Below are 26,814 nucleotides of genomic sequence, written 5' to 3'. Positions count from 1 at the left end.
ACCCTGAATTGGATAAGGGTTACAGATAATGAATGAATGAATGAGACAATATTTGAGAACCATTTTGGAGAATTGCATTTCAAAACAGAACCTTAATTTTTTTTGTAGGGTACCTTTTGTGAATCCCACCCTAGATTCTTTCCTACGTCAGCTACAAGAACTGACTCTAGGTGCTGATCCCCACCGCTATAAGTAATCGGTATTATTCGGGAACCGTGGCAGTGGTTTCAATGTTGGATCTGTTTGGTGTGTATTGTGTATAAATGTACTAAATATAAAGTAGCTCTGTTCATTTTTTCATATTATTATTTGTAATGATTATTACTGTTGACACCAGTCTTTCAGATAACACCCTCTCCAGGAAAGATGTAGCGTAAGGCTGGGTGTACACTACTTTGTTTTTAAGTCCTCAAGAGCCTTGAAGTCTGGGTTTGTATATTACAAACATTTATAACCATAGTAAAGGTTTTTATTAGTCAGCGTTCAGCCCACAGCTCCTCTCTCTTGTGGTCAGATATAAACCTTGCTTCAGATTGGAGAGAACTTGGTTTAAAAGTGGTCGAAACATCTCATAACATAGGCCCAGCTTAAGCCTGCTGGCTTTTTGTGTTCTGAACTCTGCTGTTTTTGTGTTTTTTTTTTTCCATGAGGAATTTTTTTCTTGAAGGTCGCTGCGTTTCAGAAGAAAAGGAATGAAAACAAAAGTTGTGCAAGGCCGCTGTCTCGTCGGCCACTTTAATGTTCTCTCTGGCGTCGTCGTGTTTGTCCGGCCGGCGTCTCAAGGTGAGACCAACAGGATCTCGAATGATGTCATGCGGATGGTGTCACTGCGATGATGTCACGCTGTTTTGCTGCTGTGTCTTGTAGATGTGGAGGTTGCTGAATGCTGAACACACACACACAGACGCTCACACTCGCGCACGCACTCAGCCTGTCTGAAAACATTTACACACAGAGCACTGTGGATGACAGCTGCTTCTCTGTGCTTCAGCAGCGGTGTCCTCTTAAAGACACAGCGCCGGGGACTCCCCACGATCCCTCAGGGCTCTGCCTGGGGCACCACTGCCTTAGGAGGCTCCTGGCAGCACCTTTTTTTTGCTTAAAACCTCCTTATACACTCCACTACTGATCCAAAGTATGGAATTACTCTTCCTTGTCATTCATTTGTTACTAAGAATATCAAAGCGCATAGACACATCGACGGCAGACAGTCACCCGGAGGAAACCCACGCAGACACAGAAAGAACACACCACACTCCTCACAGACAGTCACCCGGAGGAAACCCACGCAGACACAGAGAGAACACACCACACTCCTCACAGACAGTCACCCGGAGGAAACCCACGCAGACACAGAGAGAACACACCACACTCCTCACAGACAGTCACCCGGAGGAAACCCACGCAGACACAGGGAGAACACACCACACTCCTCACAGACAGTCGCCTGGAGGAAACCCACGCAGACACAGGGAGAACACACCACACTCCTCACAGACAGTCACCCGGAGCGGAAATCGAACCCACAACCTACAGGTCCCTGGAGCTGTGTGACTGCGACACTAACCTGCTGCACCACCGTGCCGCCCCCATACACAGATGAAAGCATAAAATAAACATGTACCATGTTTTGAACATTAGGAATCTAACATAACATTTCGAAAATTGATGAAATCCGAAGTTGTAAAACACAGTTTGTTTCGCTGAATCAAACAAAACTGTGGAGTTAATATATTCACAACTTTATTTTTTAAGCTTTGGGCTATTGTTTACAGCGCACTTCATCATTTTGGACACGTCTACCGACTCCTAACGTTAACGTTTACATTCTGTTCCAATGCTGTTTCTTTTTATTATTATTATTAATCCATTTATTTATTTTTAATATATATATAATTTCTTTTCCCTGTCGAAAAAACATGCCTTCCAATCTTTAGTGCCCTCACCATGTTTCTCCAGGCTCCGGTTCACAGAGCCTGCTGATGTATGGCTGATGGGAAGGTTGGTCAGTCCTGAGGGGGTCGCCCCAGGCGGTCAGCTGCAGACGGGACGTTGTGACTGTAGAGGAGGGGATGGGGGTGGAGGGGCTTCGGTGAGGGAGGAGTGGAGGGTGAGGGGAATCGGATCCTCCTCTTCCCTCAGGAATTATAGCGAATGGCCCGGGGGCCGGCAGACAGGGAATGGGAATTCCATCTCCCCAGAGAACCCCGACTGGACACGGCTGCCATCCATCTTCCAGCGTCTGAGCTGGGGAAAGGAGATCTGTCACGGTGTCTCTTGCTCTCTCTTGTGTACTCACTCACTCTCACTCCGTCTTCCTCTCTCTCTCTCTCTTCAGTAGTTCAGTAAATATTATTAATATGATCGTGTTTGTTAACGAAACATCTTGGAAAGAAGTGAATTTCTAAACTGTTAACGTATTTTTAGACTGACACACTCTCTCTGTCTCTCTCCCTCTCTCTCTCTGCCCCCATTCACTGTGCCTCATGCCCTCCCCCGCTCCTCAATCTTTTACCCCTGAGCTCGTTCTTTATCTCTCCCCCTCTATCTCTCCCCTCCTCCTTCCTTCCTTCATCAACCGCCTCTTACCCCCCCACCTCTCTCTTTCTCTCTCTCTCTCTCTGTTCTCTATGTTCTCTCTCCCCCTCCAGCCATGCCACGGATAGATGAGCAGAAGATAGCCTCTGAATAGCCCTCCCTGCCTTATTTAGAGATAATAGCAATAGAGACGCTCACTCGTTCACTCCCACACACACATTTACCATCAAAGTGGAGCCATACAACACACGTACCCGGTAAAAAAAATGCACATATATACACACTCACACACTCGAGGCATCAAAAGAGAATGGTACGTATTAAAGCACACAGAGAGCGTACATGGAATGGAACACACGCATATGCATCTTCAAAAGATAGACAAGCACACACTGCCATCAAAGGAGACTAAGCCTAATGCATGTACAACGCTGTGCACAAGTCAGAGTCCACACTGCTTTTCTCTAATTTCCTGCCTAACGTGCTGTTGAAGACGTATTGAGCATGAGGCGATGTTTCTGCAAATATTTAAAACAATGGGTGACACCTGGTGGACCACCCGACCAGAAGATACTTAACCGTACTTAAAGCTTTCATCTTTGAAAAGCCCCTCAGATGTTTCCATCCAGCCTTACACTCAGCGCTACGGGTCTGAAAGGACGTGGGTCCGTCTAGACGTGCTTACTGAGGAAAGGCCACAAACAGACACAAGCAGCTGCTGGTGTCCTCAGAGCTATAGACACCCCTCGGAGCGTCCATGTCGACACCAATGTATACGGAATGTTCTGGATGCTGAAAAATGAATAGCTTGTGCTAGAACAGAACAGTATATAAACATAAGGAATCACACATGCTCTCACACACAAAGGGGGAGCGCATAGGAAGTGGTGCAGTGTGTGTGTGTGTGTGTGTGTGTGTGTGTGGAGGGGGGCATTTCCTGGAGTTGGTGTTAACTTGTCAGCTTTGTCATTTCGTTTCACACTCGTGTGAGCAGCGGTGGGGTGGAGGCGGTGGGGGATGGGGGCTAGGTCCCACCCGTGATGAATACTGCGGCTCTGTCCCGACAGCTCTGCTACATTCACCACTAATGTACCAAATCCCCCAACAATGCACAGCCCTGTTCAACTGACACCCACCATCTCTCACTGCGTGGGTGTGTGTGTGTGTGTGTGTGTTTTGGGGGCTGGGTGCAATGGCAGTGTTATGAATGTTGAGGTGTAGGTTTTGCCTGATTAGTGGACTTCCTCCCATTATGGTGCAGGTGTCCCGTTATGTTTTCAAGCCAAATATATCTCGATTTTAGAAAAACAAGAAGGAAAGGCAGGTCCACGGAAGAGTTTCTGACTTAATTCTGGTCTTAACTTTTGCTTCTAGCAAAGAGAACACGGTTCTTCTCCTTTGTAGCTCATGGGCCTCATCCCCTTTCTTGTCCACGTTGGCTCATGGGCACCTGCTTCATAACATGCCATTCATTTTGCTACTGCTTTTTGTTTGTGTATGTGTAGATAGTACATGTGTGACCCGTTATCCTGATGTAAGTGTGTGTGTGTGTGTGTGGTCTAGTCTGAGTTCCCACCCCTGTGTGTTTTGGTAGGTGTTTGTGTGCACCTGTGCGTGAGATGGGATGTTGTGGAATTCTACAGATACTGTTTCCAGTCGGCCGCTGTCACTCATCAGAGCGGCAGGCAGAGTGTGTGTGTGTGTGTGTGAGGTGGCTCGGGTTGCACCTCTCAGCGTCTCCGCCTGGGGGCTCGGCTTTCCTCTGCCTTTCATCGCCACAGCAATTGCATCCGTGGCGACGTGAGGAGGCCCACGGTGGTGGAGCAGATAAGCTTAGGCCATCGCCGTGCCACCAGTGTAAAGAGAAGCATGGGTAATCCAGCTCTGTCAATCAATCTCTCTCTCTCTCTCTCTCTCTCTCTCTCTCTCTCTCTCACACAGTCTCTATCTCCTCTCTTGTCTAAGGTCTCTCTCTTTCTTTTTCTCGTTCACAATCTGCGCTATCTTTACATCTCTCTCTCTCCTTGAGTCTGGATTTTTTTTGGGTCTCTGCATGTGCATGCATGCACACACACACACACGCACGCACACACACATTCTTCGAGAGTACAGTTGCATTAGAGAGAGATGGAGCTTTCGCAGTAGTTTTGTCATCACTTGCAGATTAAAGGCTTTTAGGGTTTTTTTTATTTAAGTTTTTTATTATTATTATTTTATTTATTTATTTATTTTATTTGACGGAAACATACGTACACACTGCTTTTGGTACCGGCTCAATAAATGTGTGTAGAGGCGCTCTTTCTGTTTAAGATGGAGTCCTGGGCAGAGAGAGCCTCTTCCAGCCCTTTGTACCTCGCTGTGCTCAGACACACCCTCGTTTTTGATCCGAAATTTCTCAGACTCTCCGCTCATCAGCGGCGGACCTCAGCAGTGTTCCGCATCTCGGAGACGTTCTGAGATCAACTGTAAATCATTCCCAGAACTGGAGTCGTAGCTGTTTGTTCGTGTAGGACCGAGGTGGAAGGGCGTCCACAGAACTCTGGCCGTACAGCGTAGGTTCAGATAAAGCACTCGAGGCTCTCCTGATCGCGTGAAGGTCGTTGTCGTGGGTCCTGTTTATTGGTCGGTAAAAACGACTGTCCACACCGACAGTTATGAGGACTGGGGCCAATCACAGGTGATGTGTATTCCATCAGCCAATCAGAGCAAAGAAGAGCTTTGTCGTAAAGCTGCTCTTGTAAAGCTTTTTTGTGCAGGCGAAGACGAAGGTCCTCTGCCGCCTCTCAGGTCATTTGACCGGCAGTGACTCATAAGTGTGTGTGTGTGTGTGTGTGTGTGTGTGTGTGTGTGTGTGTGTGTGTGTGTGTGTGCTGGGTAAGTATAGAGCCTGTCTGTGACATAAGTGTTTTGAAGGTCATTCTTAAAGTTGCCTGGTGTTTGTGGCCAATTACTCTCTTAATGTTGGTAACCAAACAGAAGACAATGAATTTAAAGGCCACATACTGGATACAAACCATTTTAAATTCACTATTTTTGTGATGTCACACAGACCAACACAAGCAGTATTTATCACATGTCCAAAGTACACGTTATTGCAATACTAATAAAAATACAAATACAAAAAATACTAATTCAGTAGAATGTAACAACTTTGTTTTCGGCCAATCAGAACAAAGCTTCTTAAAGGGGCAGTAACATGAACTCCCGGTTTAATCAAAAAACTGTTGTTTTTGTGTTTAAGAGCTTTCCTCATGTTTTTTCTTTGTGAGTGTATGAGAAGACATGGTGCAGTTATTGTCTCTAGTGAAGTAAGTGTGTGTGTGTGTGTCGTCTGGCCTGCCTGCGGTGAGTCAGTGTCTGTGAATGCACTGGTGTGTAGTGCTGTGTGGAGTGACGCTAATGTGTTTATTCTTTGAGCTCTCCACATTACAGCCCTGTTAATGGAGAGGAGCGCAGTGGCTAGCACCATTAGCTCCATGTGTGTTAGTGAGGAACAAAATGGACTAAGCGCCTCCTGGAGAAAAGTGAATGACGACACTGAATGCTGAAGTTTACCTCTTATATACTTTGGTCGTATAGGGCCCTTATTTCTGCAGTGGAGCGGAAAACATGTTTGAGTACAACTTACATTCTTTAATTTCATCATTAATAAATTCTTCTGCTATAAGCCCTTCATACTGATTAAGATTGTGGTGGGCAGAGCTCTATAGCCCTCACTGACAGATTCCATTGGTCATGGTGACCAGACGCTCATGTGCAGCTGCTCCACGGCACCCATTTCCATTAGCCGTGCTTTTATTATTATTATTATTTTGTGGAGATTGTACAAACACGTCTCTCTCTCTCTCTGTGTGTGTGTGTGTGAGAGAGAGAGAGAGAGACAGAAGGCTCTCAGGTTGCTGTTGAACCTGTGTATCAAGTTTGTAGAGCGTGTGACCTTCTCTGGATCTTCTGTAACTCCTCCAGACCTGCTGCATTTCAGTGTATTTAATTTATTTTAATGATGTTCTCATTGCTGTGTGGATTTGCTTGCACTCCAGCTCATCCCAGAGCTGTTGACTGGCTCCACAGCCCGGTGACCAGGGGCTAGGCTCATGTGCAGCTGCTCCAGAGCGTCCCGTTGTGTCGGTCAGTGCTTTTCTGCGGGTTCAGTAGTTGATGCAGCTCTGATCAGAGGCGGTGTAGAGGTGTTTGTTGGACCGAACGTTAAAAGAAGTCCATAGAGGCATGAAACAAAGGGAAAGCTCTTAAAGTCTCTTCCTGTATTTTTGTGCAGGCCGCCTGGGGGTCAGCGGGATACACACACACACACACACACACACACACACACACTCGCAGAGTCCTTTTGAGCCTTTGGCTTATTATAACTGTGCTCCCTGCTGCTATTACATGTTTTTCATCACTCCCTCTCTCCCTCTTTTTCTTGCTCTCCTTCTCTCTCTCTCTCTCTCTCTCTCTCTCTCTCTCTCTCTGTCTGTATTTCACTCCCACTCTCTCTCTCTCCTATGTGTCTCCTGTTCTGTTTAAATATCTCTCGCCCCAGTGCCTCATCAAAGCTGCTCTCTAGCACCTTCTCAGGAAATGACTTTTCCCGTCCTCCAGGCCTGTGTGTGTGTGTGTGTGTGTGTGTGTGTGTATCCATGTCCATCAGCTTCTGCATGTGTGTGTGTTTTATGCTTTTTAGCTTTTTTTATATTTCTAATTATTTATTGTTTTTCTATTTCTTATTTAGGCTTTAACTAAAGTTTTGTGTGTGTGTGTGTGTGTGTGTGTGTGTGTTCGCACGTTCATACATACACTTGTTTCTCTTGAACTATTTTAATGAGAGTTAACATGAGGCAGCACTCTGCACATGAAGATGTGAAGCCATTAAAGTTTGGACGAGACACACACACACTCACTCACTCACACACGGTCATTAAACCCAGCTTCGTCCTAAATTTACAGCTGTTGTAACAGCAGTTGTGAGAGTTTGCGCCAGAGAGATGTGTGTATGGGAGAGCGTGATGGAGACCGAGGCTGTGTGTGGGTATGTAGGTCTGTGAGTGTGTGACAGTGTGTGTGATCCCTGTCCTGTTTGTTAGCTCTATGTTCCTGACTTCACCGATGTTCTCGTCATTAAGTCCTCGCAGAAACGTTCAGACGGGAAGTGTAAATCCTTCCAGAAGGGCAGGGGTAGTTACTTTGGTGGCGTAGGTTTCAGGAGACGTGTTGGGGGCTGGCGTCTCTGCTGGCGGTTGGCTGTAATACGGCGGCCGGCGTGAGGAGGGCCGCGAAGCTGCTGTTTGTCAGAGACAGAGCGGGTGTAATGGCGGTTTGTGTGTAAGTGTGTGAGCAGACTGTGTTCCTGTCTGATTAAAAGAGTTTGAGAGACTGAAGGCACTTAAGTTGCTCTGGGCCCTCTGTTCTGCTGGATACAGTCCAAATGAGTGTGTGTCTACTTTGAGCTGCAAGCAAGTTTTTCCTGTGTTCGTTTTTGTTTTTACCCATCTCTCTCTCTCTCTCTCTCTCTCTCTCTCTCTCTCTCTCTCTCTCTCTGTGTGAGAGAGAGAGAGTGTGTATCTCTCTATAAATAGGTGGTGAGTCGTGGGGCTGCCAGGCAGACCTGCTCGTCAGGCCTAATTACAGCTGAGCTGTCTCTCTCTCTCTTTTTCTCTCTCTCTCTCTCTATCTCTCTCTCTCTCTCTCTCACTTTGTCTTGTCTCTTTTCTTCCTTTCTTTTTTCTTTAAGGTTTCCTCTCCTCTCTGTTTTCCTATCACACTTATTTTCTATTTTCTCTCTCTCTCTCTCTCTCTCTCTCTCTCTCTCTCCCCCTCCCCCTCTCCCCCCCCCATAGATGGACAAAATGGCACATATATGACATTATGTGAAGCGCTCAAAAGACATGCTCTCAATCTAAAATAATTTATTTCGATACAATATTTAGGGGCTTCTGAGGTCTTCGGGGACATTGAAATCTCTGGAGAAGCTGCCTGTGTTTTGTGTGTGTATTCAGTTCCTTCCAAGAGAACATAATAAAATATGTCTGTGTTAGTGAGGATTGGGGGAGCAATGAGAGACGTGTGTGTGTGTGTGTGTGTGTGTTGACGGATTTTGAATTTAAGCCAATGATGAAACATAAAACACTGTTATGAAATGTTCTGCGTTTGTAGTTGGTCTTATGTCCAGAGTAAATACATTAAGGTTAATGTAGGACCATTCACAGCAGAACATTCTGGTGCTAGTAGAAATAGTTAGAGAGGGAGGAGGGGGAGGAGAGAGAGAGAGACGACCGGACCGGCCGAAGGTGTGTGGAAAAAGCACTAAACAAATCACCCCAAACGAGACATTTAATAAGCAGCCACATTCTCAGCATTAAAGAGCCAATGGTTTTTATTGTAGCTCTTTATAGGTTGTGTTCTTCGTCACTCGGGGCTCGAGAGCTGTTCTGCTAAAGCTGTCTAATTCTTTTCCTCCACATCGGTCACTATCAGTTCCTTCCATCTTCCAATTCTGGTGTTTTACTTACTTCCGCAGCCAGCAGTGAACGTACACATTCACCACACTGTAACAAAGCAATGTCTCAGGTTTCAGGCAGCGTATTTATAGGTGTCTTTAATGGTAATGGCTTTCTTTGATGTAACTTAGAGGGATGTCTGGACACTGTCAAAGTAGCAGTCAAGAATCTCGCCCCAAATGGTTCACATCTTGACGAAATTCCTGAAAAACGGTGGAATATGGCTTTAACTTAAAAAAAAAAAAAACTTAATGACAGTTACAGTTAACGCTCTTCACCATAGATCTGCGATGTTTGGATAGTGGGGGCCTTTTATACACGTTTACAAACGCACCCACTCTGCTTTCTAACGTCTCTCTCATTCTCCGACATCCTCTGTCTTCTCTCGCTCCACCTTCGGTTTCTAAATCTCTAAAAGACGATCTGACGTTCCCTGCTCTCCGTATCCGGGACGTTTCGCTCAGCTTTGGCAGCGGGAGGAGTCTTTTTCTTCAGTTTTTCTGTTGTTCGTGGTGTGTGAAGTGTCTATTTTCAGTCTGTAACCTCTTCTAACGCGCTAACACGCTTCAATCCTTTTTTCCTCTTTCTTTTTTTGCGGCTTTGCCACCCCCTGCGATCGCACAGTCTGATCTGGAATAACAGTGAAACGGCAGCCGCTGGCTTTCATGTGCGCTTTGCCGAGGCTTTTCCCTGCGCAGGAGGAGTAAGAGAGTGTGTGTGTGTGTGTGTGTGTGTTGGCAGGCACAGGGGTGTTATATGTAATCCAGCTGCTGACAGAGGTTTCCTGTGGGTCACCAGGACCTCTGAGCAGCGCTTACATAAACGTTATCCGGAGAGGAGCCAACACACACACACACACACACACACACACACTCCAAGCTCAGACAGTCTCCTGGGAGGCTGGGTAAAAAGTCCACGGCTCCTTATTAAGCCACTCCAATCGCCAACTAACGCTCCTGACCACAAAACGGCTCGGACCAGCTGCTGGGCCTTGAGTCTGGTGACCTCCGACCTTTTTGCCCTGACCTAGGAGACCTCGTCTGCCCTCAGCCGCGGTCTGCGAGGAACCGATGCTTGTTGTGGTGGCAATGCAAATGAGCAGACGGCTCGGGTGACCACCGTTTGTGTGAATCCAAACGCTCACAGAGTGCAGGTGGACAACGCGATGAAAGGTCTCTGTAGGCCTCACATCTGCTCAAACTTCTGGCAAAGCTTCACAGTAGACGTTAGAACATTTCTGTGAGGAGTCGATGGCATTTACGTTAATGTCACTGACGTCAGGTACTGATATTTAGACGTATCGGATGGAGCATCTCTACAGCCCAATGCTGGGTGCTTTTATGCCTGTCCAGCTGACACTTGGTGTTGAGTCTGGTGACTTTAAATTCATGAGTGGCTGCTCTGGAGCATCACCTTAAAGTAGCTGAATTCAGGTTTTCGTATATAACGGTTTATCATTATGATGTTTTAAAGTCCGGACGATGTTTATGAATTATTAATGTGGTTGGTTAGTATGTTAGTAACTTGTGTTTTATAACTCAGTATGACATCACTTCTTTATTGTTTCATCTGCTGCAGCTCTCGAGCACTTTTCCAGGAATGAAAACAGAGAACGCTCGCTCAATTAGTTGTTGTTTTTTCTGAGAAACAAGTAGCTTCTTGTCTCAGGAAGTTATCTCTGTCTCTCTTCTGCTGCTGTACATTTAACCGTCTCAGTCGCCCTCGCTTATCTTGTCCAGCACATCGTAATCAACACTTTAAATATGTTTGCAGAATGCATGAGAGTTTACATGTTCTGAGACACGTGTGTGTGTTTGTGGATGCAGGACAAAGGGTTAATGGACAGGGTACATTTTTGCATGAGTGGTCATTTTCAAAGGAACAGTGGACATTTTTATTGCATTTTTATTTCCATTCTTCTATTGGGAATCTATTTTTCTGCATCTGTTCAGTGATTCCCTTCCTGTTCTCTGCACCATATAAATCAGGGCTGGATGATAATTCAATATCAATATATATCGCAATATAAAATTTTTCAATAACGATATAATTTTTAAATATATTTTCAATATTTCATTATAAATTATTCACAGGCGACTCGAAAGTGTCCGTAGGTGTGAGTGTGTGAGTGTTGCCCTGTGAAGGACTGGCGCCCCCTCCAGGGTGTATTCTTGCCTTGCGCCCAATGATTCCAGGTAGGCTCTGGACCCACCGCGACCCTGAACTGGATAAGGGTTACAGACAATGAATGAATGAATGTATTATTCACAGCATCTGTCACTGACTGACGTTCATTACAGGGCGTACTAGCACAGGGTCGTCAGTTAACTGCCCTAAATTTTAATGTTAGTTTAAAAATATTAATATTGACAAAGCAGAGGGGTTTATGTTGAGTGTGATGTCATGTTTCTTGTTTATTTTGTGCAATTTTTCTGCGGCGTTTATGTTGTTTATATCAATATCGTAATTATATCACATCGACTGAAATATAGAAATATATATCGTGATATACATTTTGACCGTATCGTCCAGCCCTAGTGTAAATCATGGCACCATTGGGGCATTTGACTGTGGGCTGCTGGTGTAATGCAAAGCTGTGAATACCTGCATCTTGTTGGTTTTCTACGTGGAGATATCAAACACCTCCTCAATCGGGATCACTATTAAATATTTTTTTTATAACATTGCACATCTTCTATTGATCATTTAACGATAATTATGCATTAAAAGATGTGCACATTTCAAGGAACAAACCATGATTTGGCGCACGATTGTCCTGTGAATTTCATCTTGTCCCTTAACATTTGTGTGTGTTTATTTTCTGTACGTGAACATCTGAACATGTGTTTATTAAGATGTACCCTTTGTGTATTTGTGTATTCCCACTGAGAGCCGAGGAGATTCTGTAAACCGCTGACCACTCGACTGACCTCTTCTGTTTGTGTTTGTTTTACAGGATCTTCGGAAGCAGGTAGCTCCGCTGCTGAAGAGTTTCCAGGCTGAGGTGAGTGTACTTACCTCTTCAGGGATGTGTTTGCCCAGTCTGTGTCCACTCGAGTGAAAACTGCGGATCCCAGTATGGAATTGGGTTTTGAAAAACTGACTTTGGGAAGAGGTTACGTGTGATATACACAGATACAAACGACATAAAGCTTCATACGCATTTATAATAAAGACTCATTCCACCCAAGCGTTGGTTTGAACTGAGCTTTTGTCAAATATGATGTCAGCAAATGGTATGGCAAACTGTTGCTATAAGCCTAGGTTATTGTCTATATCAGAGTAAAAGAGGTAGGGGAAAGGGGTGTGGCTTATACCGTAGCCACACCCAAATGCTCAATTTCTTTTTAAGAACACAGTTCCACTGCTCCACCCCCATCTGGTTCTGAGCTCTGGTGTTGCCTCAGCCATTCAAGACTGGGTGTCCTTGCTCTGTCTGGGTGGGTCGGAAGGCCCTACTGTGCCCCCGTTACACAAACACAGCGTGGGTGTCTCTTGGCTGACGTGACAGATGTGGGCAGTTGGCGTTCTCCTCAGGCTGGCCGGGGCAGTCGCGTTAGCATCAGTTCTAAGAAAAGCGATGTCTTGGTGGGGGGTCTTAACTAGCTATCGCATAGAATTGCCACCAAATAATTATTGGGCAGATCTGGATCTGACATCCGTTCTGAAACCTGACCCTCAGGGTTTGGAACAGCTGCTGAGTAATCACTCTCCAACCGTGTTGCATCAGCGGAGGTCGGATAAATAAACCTCTCCATTTAAGAGGAGATAATGCACTGTCCCAAAATTCCTCAAGTCTCTCTCCCTCTTTCCTTCCTCTCTTCCTTTCCTCTGTGTCAGCAAGTACACCCTGACCTGGACCAGGTCAAAGAGAGAGACAGTTTGACTACAAAAGAGAAGTGGAGCTCGCTGTCACACACTCTCTCTCTCTCACTCTCTCTCTCTCGTCCTTTTCATGAGGCACTGAACCCTGAGGCCATGTTTAAATTGCATCCTGTATAAAAAAAAAAAGGACAAAACATTATTCCCTCCATTCCCAGCGTTGAGGAGAGAGAGAGCTCAACTGATGTTCCGCTCAGATACACAGTGTATCCCATCGTCCGTTCATTACCCCTCCTCTCTCCTCTCTCCTCTTCACTCCTTCTATTTTAATCGCCGTGGATCTCATTCCTTCGCCCTCTCGTTCGTCCGCTCGCCCGGCGCGAGGCCCATTCTTCACGGATCTATTTAAATAACCGCGGTCAAACGCCTATCCTCTGACCTTCCGAAAGGAGATGTTCCCGATTTCCTGCCTTCCTGCTCGCAGAGCTCATTTATGCAGGTTTTTTTTCTTTTTCGTTGTTGGTTTGTGTGATTTTTCTTTTGTTTTTATTATTATTTATTTATTTATTTATTTATCATCCCTTGCTCTGGGCCAGAGGCGAGATGGAGGGAGTAGAGGTCTCTCGTCCTCTGGACTCGCACCCGAAGCCACACAGCTGACCCTGAACAATGCAATGTGACAGCTCTGCCCACAGCCACAACATAATACGCCAAGCCTTTCTATCTGTGTTTGTGAGAGAGAGTCTGGATATGTTCATGTTTTCTTTTTCTTTGTTTTTTTGTTTGGTTTGTTTTTGCTTTTCCTGTCCCTGTCCAGACAAGAATGAGGATCTCCCTCAGAGAGTAGGGCTCACTGCTGCCCTCTAAATGTGCTGGGCTTTAGAAACGTGCATCGTTTTCCTTGTAAATGTGAAAGACTGTAGAAACTGCTTGCAGTCAACTTTAATAATCATTACAGAGTTCAGCCTGGTCACGGGGCACCAGTATAATTAAATCTACCCTGTGTGGGGGCTTTTGATGTGATGGACCAGTCATCAGAAAATGCAAGCCCTGGAAATGTAAAGTGTGTGTTAATATAGTAAGCTGATATAAATGAACTGGAATGTTACTGTTTTCCTCCAAGCATATGGAGCTGACCTGTGATGTTGTGTTAAAGGTAAAGTCTACCATTCTGGGGAGCTGCTGCTCTATCTGGTTTGTTTACATTCAGAATCTCCATGTTTTTAGGTGGAACAGTATGTTTGAGGACTTTTGTTTGACTCGAGTTTTGTAGCACTTTGTGCCAGTGGATACCTTCATGCAGTTAGTGGTCTCCTGAACTTAGAGTCAGTTCCTTCTTAAGTAATAACTACAGCAAAAATAAGTCCACCCACCCGTGGAGCAGGAATAGAGCAATAACCTCATCTCGGTTCATGCTTTTCAAAGATTGGAGGTTTCTTCATTGGCTAAACACCTCCAGATGAGGTTTCTCTGCCGTGAGCAGAGAGTAAAAGCCTAGAATATCGGACTAAGACCCTGGGGATTCATAAACACATTAGACCTGTTTCGAATCCCACATTATAGTTGGCCATTATAGTATTGAAAAGGCCAGTGCGCTATAGGGGTGTCCTAACAATTTCCTGGAACTGGCAGAGGATAAAACAGAGCAACCATCCAGATCCGTGCGGAATACGTGTGGATATACTGGACATTGACGTATGCTTATTGTGCCGAGCATCCCACTGTGAGCTACTTAACAATCCCCACTCATAGCTCACACAGCTACATCTCCATCTGGACGCCTGCATCCTTCATTACTGGCTGCATTTGCTCCGTTACTTGTAAAAATGGACTTTCCGAAGAGCTGCAAGTCTTCCTTCAGTGTTTTCCTGCAGCATTCCTCTACTTCAAACGGAGTTGGAGGTGCGCTTGACACGCTCCATTCGGACTTTCCATTTACTTTGGCCCCCGCCACTTTGAACCCCGCGACCCTGCGGCGGGATTGGAGGCCGCGCCGGACCCTTTTTTATCGGAGCAGAACTGAAACGGCCTGCTCCTTTCTCTCCTGCAGCGCCGCATGAATAAAAGAACAACTTGCCTTTCTCTCGCCCTCCCCGTCCTGCTTTTGATTTCGTTAATGGTAAGACAATGGAGGATGAATAATAGGAGTTAATGGGGGACTTAAATTTGTCCTTTTGCTTGTACGGCAACGTTTTTTTCTCCTCTTTTTTTTCCCCCCCTCTCCAGCGACGGCAGCTGAATGATGGATGAGGGGTTGAATTTTTCATGCAGGGCCATATTGAGATTCTGCAGGTCTCTGCCTGTGGATGGGCGAGGACAGCAGTGTGTGCTACACTCGATCAAGCGCTCCGTCTTACTGGCCATGCAGGAGTGGAGATACACTCCTTCTGTGAGAGAGAGGGAGAGAGGGAGTCTGGAGAGAAAAAAAATCTGTTCTCTCATCCAGGCCCAAAGGCCTTCCTCAGAACTTCCTGACATGGGAAACTGAGGATTTGCTTCAGAAACGTCCAGATAATTCCACAGTTTATAGGCTGTCTGCAGCTATTAGGGATTCACGTGGAGATCTTTTGCAAACTCTTCTTAGTTTTCATTTACAAAACATGGCATAGGACTAGGAATATTTTAGCTCCCACTCTAGATACTATAATAGCTTCCTAGCAACACCTGAAAAACACCAGGGATGCCATAGCCACAACTTGCAATCACTGGGGACAATATATTAAACACCTGGAATACCATGTCAACATCCTAGCAACACCTTTGCTACGACCTTGAGTAACACATAAATTAGCAACCACCTGGGATAACTTAGCCACCACCTAGGATACCATGGCAACAGCTTAGCAACACTGTAGCAACCTCCATTGGACACCAAAGCAACAGCCTCCCAACACATTGCCAAGCCAGCTTATTAATAAATCAATAAATAAATAAATATAATAATTAAAAAACAAGTTATTTGTACATTGATTGTGCTCCATTAATTCCTGAGGGCATAATTCCACTAGGCTCATGTGCAGCTGGTCCAGAACATGGAGATTTTACAAACTATGGGGCATTTATAGCGGTGCCTGTAAGCTTTTTTTAATGGCCCTTTTCCTGCCACAATACACTGTGGTGTATATTGAGTCTAAAAGTATTACAATGCTGTCTGTCTTTTTGCCATATCTCTCTGCTATACTTGAAGGCCACAAAAATAACTTGGTCTCTCGACTTATTCAGAGCGAGAGACGTTTGGAGCATCATCAGAATCATTAGGTACACTCTTTCCAGCTGTTGCCATCCGTCTTCGGACGTCCACATGAACCCTGTGGAGTAAAGATGGCAGGACTCTGTCTATGCTTGTCCTAACAGATGTAGCAGTTATTACTCATTATGCAGTTGTCCTCACCAATGGCCGTTTGCAGCAGCTGCCAAGATCAGTTACTGGACAGCTTTTCGGGTGATTTTATGGCAGGGGCTCACATTATAGTCCTGGATTGTGCTGACCAAGTCCAAATGGCCAGGTCAAATGTTGGTGGACACCTGTTTACCCCAAAATTTCACCTGAAATGGAAGGTAGTAATAGGCAGAATGTCACCCTTTGCTGCATTTTCAGTTTCTACTGGGACATTGCTGTGGGGATTTGATGACATTCAGCTACAAGAGCCATAATGAGGTCATTTGGTGGTTAGTTCTGGATCATAAAAAAGGTCCATCACAGCTCCACAGATCAGTGCTGGGAGTGATTTATACCAGTCTAGCCCTCACTTAACATTCAGGGTGATCAGCATTGTGTCCTGGTCTGTACCCTGCTTTTCTGTATACAGCTTGTACAGTGTGTTTTTATCGCTGTCCGTGAAAATGGTGATAAAATAACTTTATTAAATGCGTCATGAGCTGAGAATGATGCATGACGCCTCTACAGCTCCATAGTAGAACTATGATTACGCTGATGCCGAGGACTTTTTTTGGGGACTAGTTGCGTCATTTCCACCACACAATAGCTGTCTATGCAGTTACAGCAGTGTGGGCTGGATTTCTACGCCAGAGTGTTAATATTTCACTTTGTGTTTCGCCTTGTTCTCACACTGCTATTTTAGCCCTCTGAGCTCTGTATGGGAAAGAAGCCATGATGGTTTAGGTGTGGTCTCGTTAAACACTAATGTGCTCGATTGTGCTCTGGCCTCAGGAGAGATGGAGGCTAAATACAGTCTGCTTTCCTTCTTCCCCAGACCAGCGGCCAGGCCAAAACTGCAGGCGTACACAAAAAAAACACTGACCAATATGTCTTGGGATTGGATCAGATTTCATCTCTGGATGCGTCAACATTTTTTAAAGTGTATTGGAACAAAACTTTGGGAACTTCAGTGGGGAAGGTGTTTATGTAAAGACACTTGGTTCAAAGATCTGGACCCTTTCCATTAGCACATTTATTATCAGCTTTACAGTAATGTTTTCAAGTTATGTCCAAAAATGGAGAGAACCTGGTTGCAGTTAAAAATTCTGAAATCAAATTTCCAAAGTCTTTTTTTAATGATACAACATTTTAATCAATCCTTGAAAAGCTGTGTGTAAAATTCCAGGCATTTAAGACGTGTCCACATTATTTTAACCAAAGTATAACAGACTTTGTATCGAGAGTACATCATATTTCAGAAGTTGAGATAAAATATCAAGGCAGATAATGGAGCTAAATTGCCAATTACAGGATATTTACTTATTTTATTTAATAGGTTTGTTCACAGACATCATGGCGTACCATGAAGCAAAGATTTCGTACCAAGGCGTTGACTTTTAAAACAAGCAATTAAACCCCAAAGAGAAGGCAGACTCAGTAAGAAGTCTAAAACTGGCACGGATGGTTAATAAAAGGTTGTTGTAACCTTGTAAACCAACGCGTGAGATTTGTGTTTAATTGTGCTCCACGTCAATGAACTGCACAACCTCCTCGCCATAAAAGCAGCTCTGTCTGTGAATCTTCACGGTCTATTTTTAGGAGCCTTCAGGAAATCCCTAATAAGGCACCTTAGATGGGCTAAATTGAGGCAATGTTAGCCTGCCACGCTATGCCTGAAGAATGCTACAGCTGTGCTCCACTTCACAAAACAGCCTCCTGCCTGTAGTGTGTACTGGAGACATGAAGCTATGGGCCGTTTGACCCGGGCCCCACGTTGTGTTGTTGTTTTTTTTTATTGTCTCTCTTCTGGGAAAGCAGTCGATCTTGGAACATTTTGGTGAAAGTTTGATGGCGTTCAGCCACAAGAACATTAGTCAGGTGCTGGTGTTGAATGATTAGTTCTGGATCATAAACATATTATTATTATATTTCTAACTCTTTTCAAAGGCACTATGAATAAACCAAAATTCTGACAGTAATAAACTTGGCCTCTATCGTTTAGCTTTAGCTTTCCCCCCAACCATTGTGGTCTCCCTCTGCAGGCCTGGTGATCGAGGTCACAGCCTTCTGCTCAAATAAACGCCCAGCTTTTAAAAGCATACACCCTGGTGTGGGTTAGAGCCCAGCCCAGCTCTGCAATAACTCACACGTCTTCTGGCAAAGTCGCCCCTCTCATTTTTTTCCACTGGGATTTGTGTGTGTGTGTGTGTGTGTGTTGAGTTGGTCATTACCCAAATGAAAGTTATTCTCTTCTGTTGTGAGAAGAACTCAGATGTCCATCCTGCTTCAGTAGCATTCAGAAGAGACACAGATGCATAGAGCACTGTCCAGAAGTCTGAGAACACCCTTTAATCGTTTATTTCCTAGATTTCTTAACTACAAGCCAGTTATATCAAGGGAGATATTTCTGAGGAGACTAGACAGAAGATAAATTGATTCATTGTCTGTAACCCTTATCCAGTTCAGGGTCACGGTGGGTCCATAGCCTACCTGGAATCATTGGGAGCAAGGCGGGAAAACACCCTGGAGGGGGCGCCAGTCCTTCACAGGGCAACACACACACACACATTCACTCACACACTCACACCTACGGACACTTTTGAGTCACCAATCCACCTACCAACGTGTTTTTTTGGACTGTGGGAGGAAACTGGAGCACCCGGAGGAAACCCATGCAGACACAGGGAGAACACACCACACTCCTCACAGACAGTCACCCGGAGGAAACCCACACAGACACAGGGAGAACACACCACACTCCTCACAGACAGTCACCCGGAGGAAACCCACGCAGACACAGAGAGAACACACCACACTCCTCACAGACAGTCACCCGGAGGAAACCCACGCAGACACAGAGAGAACACACCACACTCCTCACAGACAGTCACCCGGAGGAAACCCACGCAGACACAGGGAGAAAAGTGGAAAAGTCAAGTGAAAGTAACCGAAGAAACAGGAGTCTCCAAAAAGTGTGATGATTTACAAAAATAGGACCTGACTCAACTTCGCAAGCCCTCAGAGCATCAGAACTGTCCCCATATTATACACTTAAAGCTCTCGTTTTTGAGAGACAGATCCCGAAATCGCTGAAATACTGGGATTTAGTAGAAAATGCAACCAACTTCTGAGACTGAACTTTCAAGAGTTGAGTAAATATCACTCCCCCAAGAAAAAACGAAAGCAGGTCTCGTGAAAAGAAATGCTTTAATATTTGATATTATTATTCATGGGGTTGATGCTCCTGAGGTTCTCCTGATGTTGTCCTTGTTCTTGATGACCATTTTGACAGTGAAAGGAATGAAATGAGAGTGGTCCATTTGTAAAAACCCAAGCACACAGCAGCAAAATCGTGAACAGCAAACCTCATCGTACTCCGGTATCACCACATTATACAGATGTGCTTAAATCTAAGATCACCTCTGCTGGCTACTCACTCTCTCTGTCCTCTACCGGTCAGTCTGTGGCTGTTAGGTTTGTGTGTGTGTATGTATAAGTGTGTGTGTGTGTGTGTGGGTATGAGTATGGTATTAAGCGGGCAGGCAGGCTGTTAATCCTCCATTAGAGAGATCCCTCTGGGGATCAATCATAGGCAGCACAGCTTAGCGCTCAGATCCCAGAGCACAGCTTCTCTCCAGAGACAGACACACACACACACACACACACTCTGTACTTCCCTGGAAAAGTAGCTAAATCACAGCCCGAGTGAATGTAGCAGCTTTAGGCGGCACCTGTTTGCTTCTTAAAATGAAAAAGACCTTTTATTAAGGTAAACATTGTGTTTTTAATCTCTTTTTTGGCTATAGCCTTATTGTTGTTATTGTTCCCTCGTGGAAGCGTAGAACAAATAGTCAAAAATGCCTACATCAGAGATATTTATATGGTATCACATGGTTATTAGGTTTCTGTTATGAAATATTTTCTTAATTTACATGTTTTTTAATCACTGCTCCATCAGAACAAAATAATCAATCTCTGAAATAGTAACTTTCAAGCGAAAAAAACAACCAAAAACGTCTTTTTACAGTTAATTTTTGAACATTTCTATTTGTTTTTCTGATGATATATCACTGGCTGAAAATATAGGCTAATTACGTATTTTATGACGTGGCATTACCCTGTTTAAACCTTGCTATCTCCTGACAACAGAACCTAAGACAGACCTCCAGTCATCGATGCAACTTCTAAAACTCCTCTCTGTTCATAAAATTAACAGATTTGAATAATTAATTATATATAAATATAATTATAAATATTTATATATGATAAATAAATATTAATATATTTATATTAATATAAAAAAAATAAATATTCCCTGACTTTTAACAAGCTTAGCTCTAGCTCCACACTTCGTCTGCAGCTAGACAGCAGTCCTCCACATGGTAACGATTGGTTGCTTAGGTTTGTGAGGTATGTTGGTACGGCGTGTCTCTGAAACTGTGTTTTTGAGAACGCTGCAGTTTTAAAGTGGACGTGCTTAGCCCCCGCGCTGACCGCTTATTTCTAGTGTGAACGTCTCCTTGATTTTATTAACTGGAGCGGGTCTTTATATATTTAATATAACTATGGATATGATCGTTTATCCTGCTGTTAGCCTATATAATCTGGATTGGCCTCAATTTTTACATCAGCCAGAACCTACTTTTTAAGTAATTGAGGTCAGATTTTCACATTTTACTCTTAGAACAGATGTGAGTCTGTCCTTAACTGGACACATCAGTTCAGTTCAGTCAGGACAATGCAAGTGGTGCTACTGTTAAAACAGAAATCACAGGACAAAGTGTTAGAAAGTGTAATACTTTCAGAAATACTGAAATACCGACTGTACTGTCAGGTCCCGCAATGTTCAAATTTATTCCCTGATCTACTTTGGATCTGACCCACTGACCGGTGTGTTCTTGTGATGTGGTAGCTGAGGTGTTCTGGATGTTTCTATCAGTAATTCTGCTCCACCCCCCTCCACCCCTTTTAAACTCCGTAAAGCATCTAAATCCCTCTCTCGCAGATCAAATGTCCTCAGTTTAGGACCCAGCTCTACCAACAAAACCCTCACAAGAGGGTACGTTTTCAGGACATCCAAGACAAAACAGAGCGAGGATAAACCCTTCTCTGAACTCCCTGACCTTCCACACACCCTGGACTTCCAGTACTTCACATCAACTGTCCTTTATCTCCAGTGAACAAACACTCCTCTGTTCGAGTACAGTTCGGGGGGTGGGTGGGTAAAGCTCTTTCCGAAACATCTAAAAACTCGAGTGTGCTACACTCTGTAGGTCTATGAGAGGTACTTTTGTTGTGTGGCTCTATATTGGATTTACATTGCGTAATTATTGAAATACCGTTACATAATACTGTAATTAACATAGTGAGTTACATAATGAATCGCATTAACATCCGATTTGCATTCTGTATCGACGGGATTCAGAAATGTAAAGTAAGTTCGGGTCTGACTTTTCTTTTTACAAACACAAAATAACTAACTAACTTCAAAGTAGAGGGTGGCTTTCAATATTAGTTATTACAATAAGAGCATTTACTGGTCATTTGACCCATGAACAGCCGGTCGTCCATGATCCAAGGCGATACAAAGTTCTCTTCCAACAGTTACAATATTCTCTGCAGCTATGGGAATTTCAGTATTGGAATTTCATCTATAGCTTTATTACAGTCCACATTTGAGTTTGTTATTATAATAATAAAATATCTCCAGTCCATAAAAGTGACCTTGATTGACAGTGCTGAGTGTGTATTTTATTGACAGAATGGTTCAGGAACATTCCCATAATAAAGCTCCGGAATTTTCCAAATCTGAAGTTCTCCCGTAGATTTATTAAATCCAGGCCCACGTCTGAGCTGATCCACTCCGGCAGCGTTGTGCTTCTGTTTTCTGACCAGAAGCTCCAGCTCTCAGCAGTGCGAGCTGGACCCCAGAGCAGCCTTTCGCTCCAGCTGCTGAGGAAAGAACTTGGCATCTGCCCGGTGCGCTCCAGATGTTTTCCGGCCAAATAAATAAAGAACATCTGAGAAGATTTACTCCCGTCCCAGCGGAGCCCAAAGTCGGTATTACATGTAGCCTATTGACGGTGGCAAGTGCCCCAAAACCATGAATCAGGTCTCTCTGAGACTTGGCTGGTAATGCGAGGACTTAATATATGAATTTTTATAGGCCCCCATTACCCCCTCCTTTCCCCTTTCTCCCTCTCTCTCTTTTTTCCTTTCTTCTTCCCCGGTAACTGGCTGAAGCAGTTGATCTGACTTGCAAGGCCTGCTCTTAAACAGCTTTTTCAGCTTATTTTTCTTCCCCAGACTATTTTTGACCTTCTTAACTCAAGTTTTACATATGTTTTCATGTACAGAATCAAACCAGACATGTCCAATATATCATAAAGTCTGCTTTATATGCCTCCAACAAAGCCATTTCTGTAATAAAGCGTAGTGCAAGTTACTTCCAAATAATGTGGCTAGCCTTGAAAATTACAAGCCATCTAAATTGGCCAGTAGTGAGTGGCCTTAGTGTTTAACGAATCTGGAATTAAATGGAAAATTTCCCAATTCCAAATGGAAATAAACGTCAACGCCAGCAAGGGAAGATTTTCATGGCGTCCCTTACCTGTGCGTATGAACACGTTACCCACAGTAAGATTGTAGCTTACGATGCCCTGAGGATGTCTGAGATCAGCATCTACCTGCGTCCACTTCTTTAGTCTCCTAGCCTTCCTCTCAAGCTTCACAGAACCTGCCACAGGACCTGCTGCTCTTCCTGCCGCCTCTGACCTATATATGTCTTCTCAGGAGCATCAGGAGAACTTTAAACGTCTTCCTTCTTCCCCTCGTCTCTTCCCCCAAGGCACGGTGCCTTTTTATAAAAGAAGATATTTTTATATGTAAAGAAGAAATGATTTATCTCCCATCTTTTTGTCTCCCAAAAAGGAAAAAAAAGAAAGAAGAAGACCTCATCATGTCAGGTTTCATTTTCCGAAGCCTTTTGGAACATATGGAAGTGTTTGAACGGATTCTGATTTGGATCAAGTCCTGGATACGGATGGGGAGCATAAATTTAAACGCGAAAATGAGGGCATGACTTTAGCTAATTTTTACCGTGTACAGTATTTATAACTCAGGAAATGGAGAACATGAAGAGAGCACAGTTGCACTTCTCCACAGAGTGGAGCTGGGGCTTTACACCACTGCAGCCAGTGCTTGGCTCTGAGCTTGGTCTGTAGCACGCTTTTCTATGGGGGTCTTATAAGCTATGAATCAGCAATTAATGCATCTTTTAAGGAGTGACGTCTGGAGCTTCTGGGCGAAGGGAGAATGAATCCAGGAGATGTGTGATGTGCAGTTAACTAACTGACCTCACTGTGCAAGACCTGCTTAAAAAAATAAATAAAAATAAAACAAGTTTCAGGACTGAATGGAAGTGATTTCGTTTAACGTATTCAGGCCAACACTCAGGTGTGTGTGTGTGTGTGCGTGCGCTGGAGTGTGTCGTATAGAGAAAACGACAGAGGAGCTAAGAAGCAGAAGCAGAACATCCATCATTCCAAGCACAGCAGAGTGTACTGAGCATGCTCAGAAGCCCAGAGGCCTTGCACAGGGCCATGGCTGCCATTAGATATACAGCAGAGCGGTCACCAGGGTGTGTTTGTGTTTGATGGAGAATTTGCATCAGTGTATTGATTATGTATTGATAAATTTCAATACTAAATTGTGTTTTTTGTTAAATAAATAAACCGCTTGACCCTGTCACTCAAAGTGGGTGTCTATTAGCTAATGGTACACTATTAGTGTTCTCCTCCAAGTGTGTTGTGTTAGTGGTAGTGTGAAAAGATGTGGCCTGGTGGCGTAAAAAGAATTTAAAACATGGACACATTATTATCGAGTTCTTGATGTTCTTAAACTTCGTAATCTCAAAATATCTGCTGATGGTATCAGGCGGTGGATATATCGGTAAAGCCCTGATGTGTTAAAGTTTCCTGATGAGGATGCGTGCTGTCCTTCTGCTCACTTACAAATGCACGAGAGTGTGTTAGGACTTGTTTTCGCGTGCTGGTGTCTTCTGGTTTGCGATGGCTTTATGATAAGTGTGTATATGTTCATTTTTAATCTCTGTGTGTGTGTGTGTGTGTGCACGTGAGAGAAAGGGAGATAAATACTGAAGCACAGGGATAAGTATGCCATCAGTCAGGGGGCAGCTGTTGTGTGCTGATAAGGTGCTCTGATACAGTAGATAGGAGTGATTGGTACAGTCTGTAGCCCTTCTATATACACACACACACACACACACACACACACACACACACACAGGCAGCAGCACTCCTCTCTCCCTAACTCTATAAATCATTACTCTCTAAAGAGCTTCTGAGAGATGAATACGGCATGCTGCTGATATAAATTGCTTATTTGGGTTTTGGGGGTGTGCTTCAGTGCTGTGAATTATCTGTTATTGGTTGGAATGTGTGGGGGTGTATGTCTGTGTGTGTGTGTGTGTGTGTGTGTGTGTTTCATGTCATGTCACATCTGAATGTGCACACTTATCCCTCAATGCTTCTTTATTCATCCGTCTCTTCCCTCCCTCCTTCAGATTGACGCATTGAGTAAAAGAAGTAAAGAAGCAGAGGCAGCCTTCCTGAACGTCTACAAGAAACTCATCGATGTCCCAGGTAAGTGTGTGTGTGTGTGTGTGTGTGTGCGTGTGGTGTGCTCTGTCTTACAGTTGAGGACTGCTTGAGATGACAGACAGCATCCTGTGTGTGTGTGTGAGAGGGAGAGAGAGAGATATGTAAATAGGCTCCATACTGATTGGCTGACCTCTTTCAAACAGTCTAGGCCAAACATGTGTTCTAATTTATGTTTATAAATGTTTTCTAATGTTATAATAACTTTAATTCTATCTCAAAATTATAACACAAACACAGGAAACACTTATAAAAATTAAGTGAGGAATGAAATATTAATAAAAAGTACATTAAATAGCACATTTAATGAATAGGATGCAGTTGAATGAAATCTGTAATTTTAAAGTGTCTAGAGGAGACTTTGTGACATCACAAAACAGTGATTTGGCTGCTGATTTGAGTCCTTGTGGGGCAGTAAGGAGGTGCATGGTGTGTGTTGGAGCTTGAACGATGCACAGACTGTTGGGTTTGAATCCAGGATGAGTTTTCACTGACATCAGCACTTCAACACGGGTGCTTTTCTGCACTCTAGAATGGGCTCAAATGCCTCATATGTGAAACACAGTTCTGCTGAAGAGCTCTCACTGTAACACACACACGAACATACACACATCTGCTCCCTGCATGTACCTGTTTCTTTCTCTCTCTCTCTCTCTCTCTCTCTCTCTCTCTCTCTCTCACACAAGCCTCAGCTGCTCACTGCTGCATGATCAGGGTCTGCATGAGAGGCACGCAAACAGGGCGCTCTCTCTCTCTTTCTCTGAGTGTGTGTGTGTGTGTGGAGGGGCTGACGTAACGTCGGGCTGGCAGGGCCTCAGCATAAAAACAAACGGAGAGTTGTCCAGCCGAGTGGCATTGCTTCTGTTTAAAATTAGCTCTCGGGAGTGAAAAGGGGAAGAGGAGGGTTTTTCTGCAGCTCTACACCAGTCTCAACCTAAAAATGAGCTTAAACTTCAGGGTCTGTCCAATTTAATCCTGCTCTTTTCCTCTTTGTCTTTGTGTTTTGATGTGTTTATTTCTCCCTATAATTAACGGTTTGGTTTTATATTTATTTTCCGAATTTTATCTCCAATTGAACCGGTCGCCAACTCCACCCGTTAGCCTCTCTCAGACACAGCCATCGCCACCGGCCCGGGAGGGCAAGCAAAGCCAACGACCACTTGTTTTCGAAACTGCTGTGACCACGACGGCACTGGACAGCTCAGCACGCTTGGAGGAGAATGCTAAGAGTGAAATAAAAGATCTGTTATGCAAATTCAATGGTACCTACTCTACACGACTCTGCTTGGCCCTGCTTCCTCGGTACCTAGTTAGTTTTTCACAATAAATCTCTTGCGAACTTTGGAAATCACAACAACGGCCGGGGTAACTTGTTTACTCATGTGTTTGTTGTTGTTGTTGTTTGGGAATGAACACAGCTCTGTCATCAGTTCAGACACACCTGTAGAGTTTGTTCCTTCCTTGTTGCAGCGTCCAGCCCTTTCTGGACTCTTTCGTCTGCCACCGATCCAAAGGTCATTGCGTAATTAATTACGAGCTGCTGTTGTGAGTCGGGAAAACAAAATTGTGATCTCCGCTGTAGCTTTGAGATTTTACAGATGGTGATTCGTTCTGGCCAATCAGAGCTCTGCAATGTTTGCATGCCCTACTCAGTTAGTTGGAACCTGGTTCCAAGTGCCTGATTTGTCTAATGGAAATGCAAAAAACCCGAGTAGAGCCGTGCTGAGTAGTGTAGGGACCATGCAGTGGTAATGCACAAGAAAACACACTTGTGCGCACTCTTTGGGCGGGTAAGAAGCGACCCCTTCTGGACTGATCACAAGCTCAACACGGCCAGCCCGGGTGTCTGTGAGCTGATATAACCAGTTTGGGCAGTTAGTGTTCCCCTCCAAGCGTTTTG

At 44.3% G+C, this 26,814-nt stretch overlaps 1 protein-coding gene across 1 annotated transcript in view; it reads left to right on the top strand.

The window, feature by feature from the left end:
• The window catches only part of LOC136678128 (protein CASP-like), a 161,258-nt gene that overhangs the window by 50,891 nt on the left and 83,553 nt on the right, over positions 1-26,814 (top strand). The window contains exons 3-4 of the mRNA XM_066655998.1: positions 11,992-12,039; positions 24,821-24,899. Of these exons, the coding sequence (XP_066512095.1) occupies positions 11,992-12,039; positions 24,821-24,899 (127 nt within the window). The remainder of the gene's footprint in view (positions 1-11,991; positions 12,040-24,820; positions 24,900-26,814) is intronic.

Source organism: Hoplias malabaricus, chromosome Y (genome assembly GCF_029633855.1).
Source record: "Hoplias malabaricus isolate fHopMal1 chromosome Y, fHopMal1.hap1, whole genome shotgun sequence".
Classification (NCBI taxonomy): Eukaryota; Metazoa; Chordata; class Actinopteri; order Characiformes; family Erythrinidae; genus Hoplias; species Hoplias malabaricus.
Note: the sequence above shows the minus strand (reverse complement) of the source record. Positions and strands in the feature narration are given on the sequence as shown.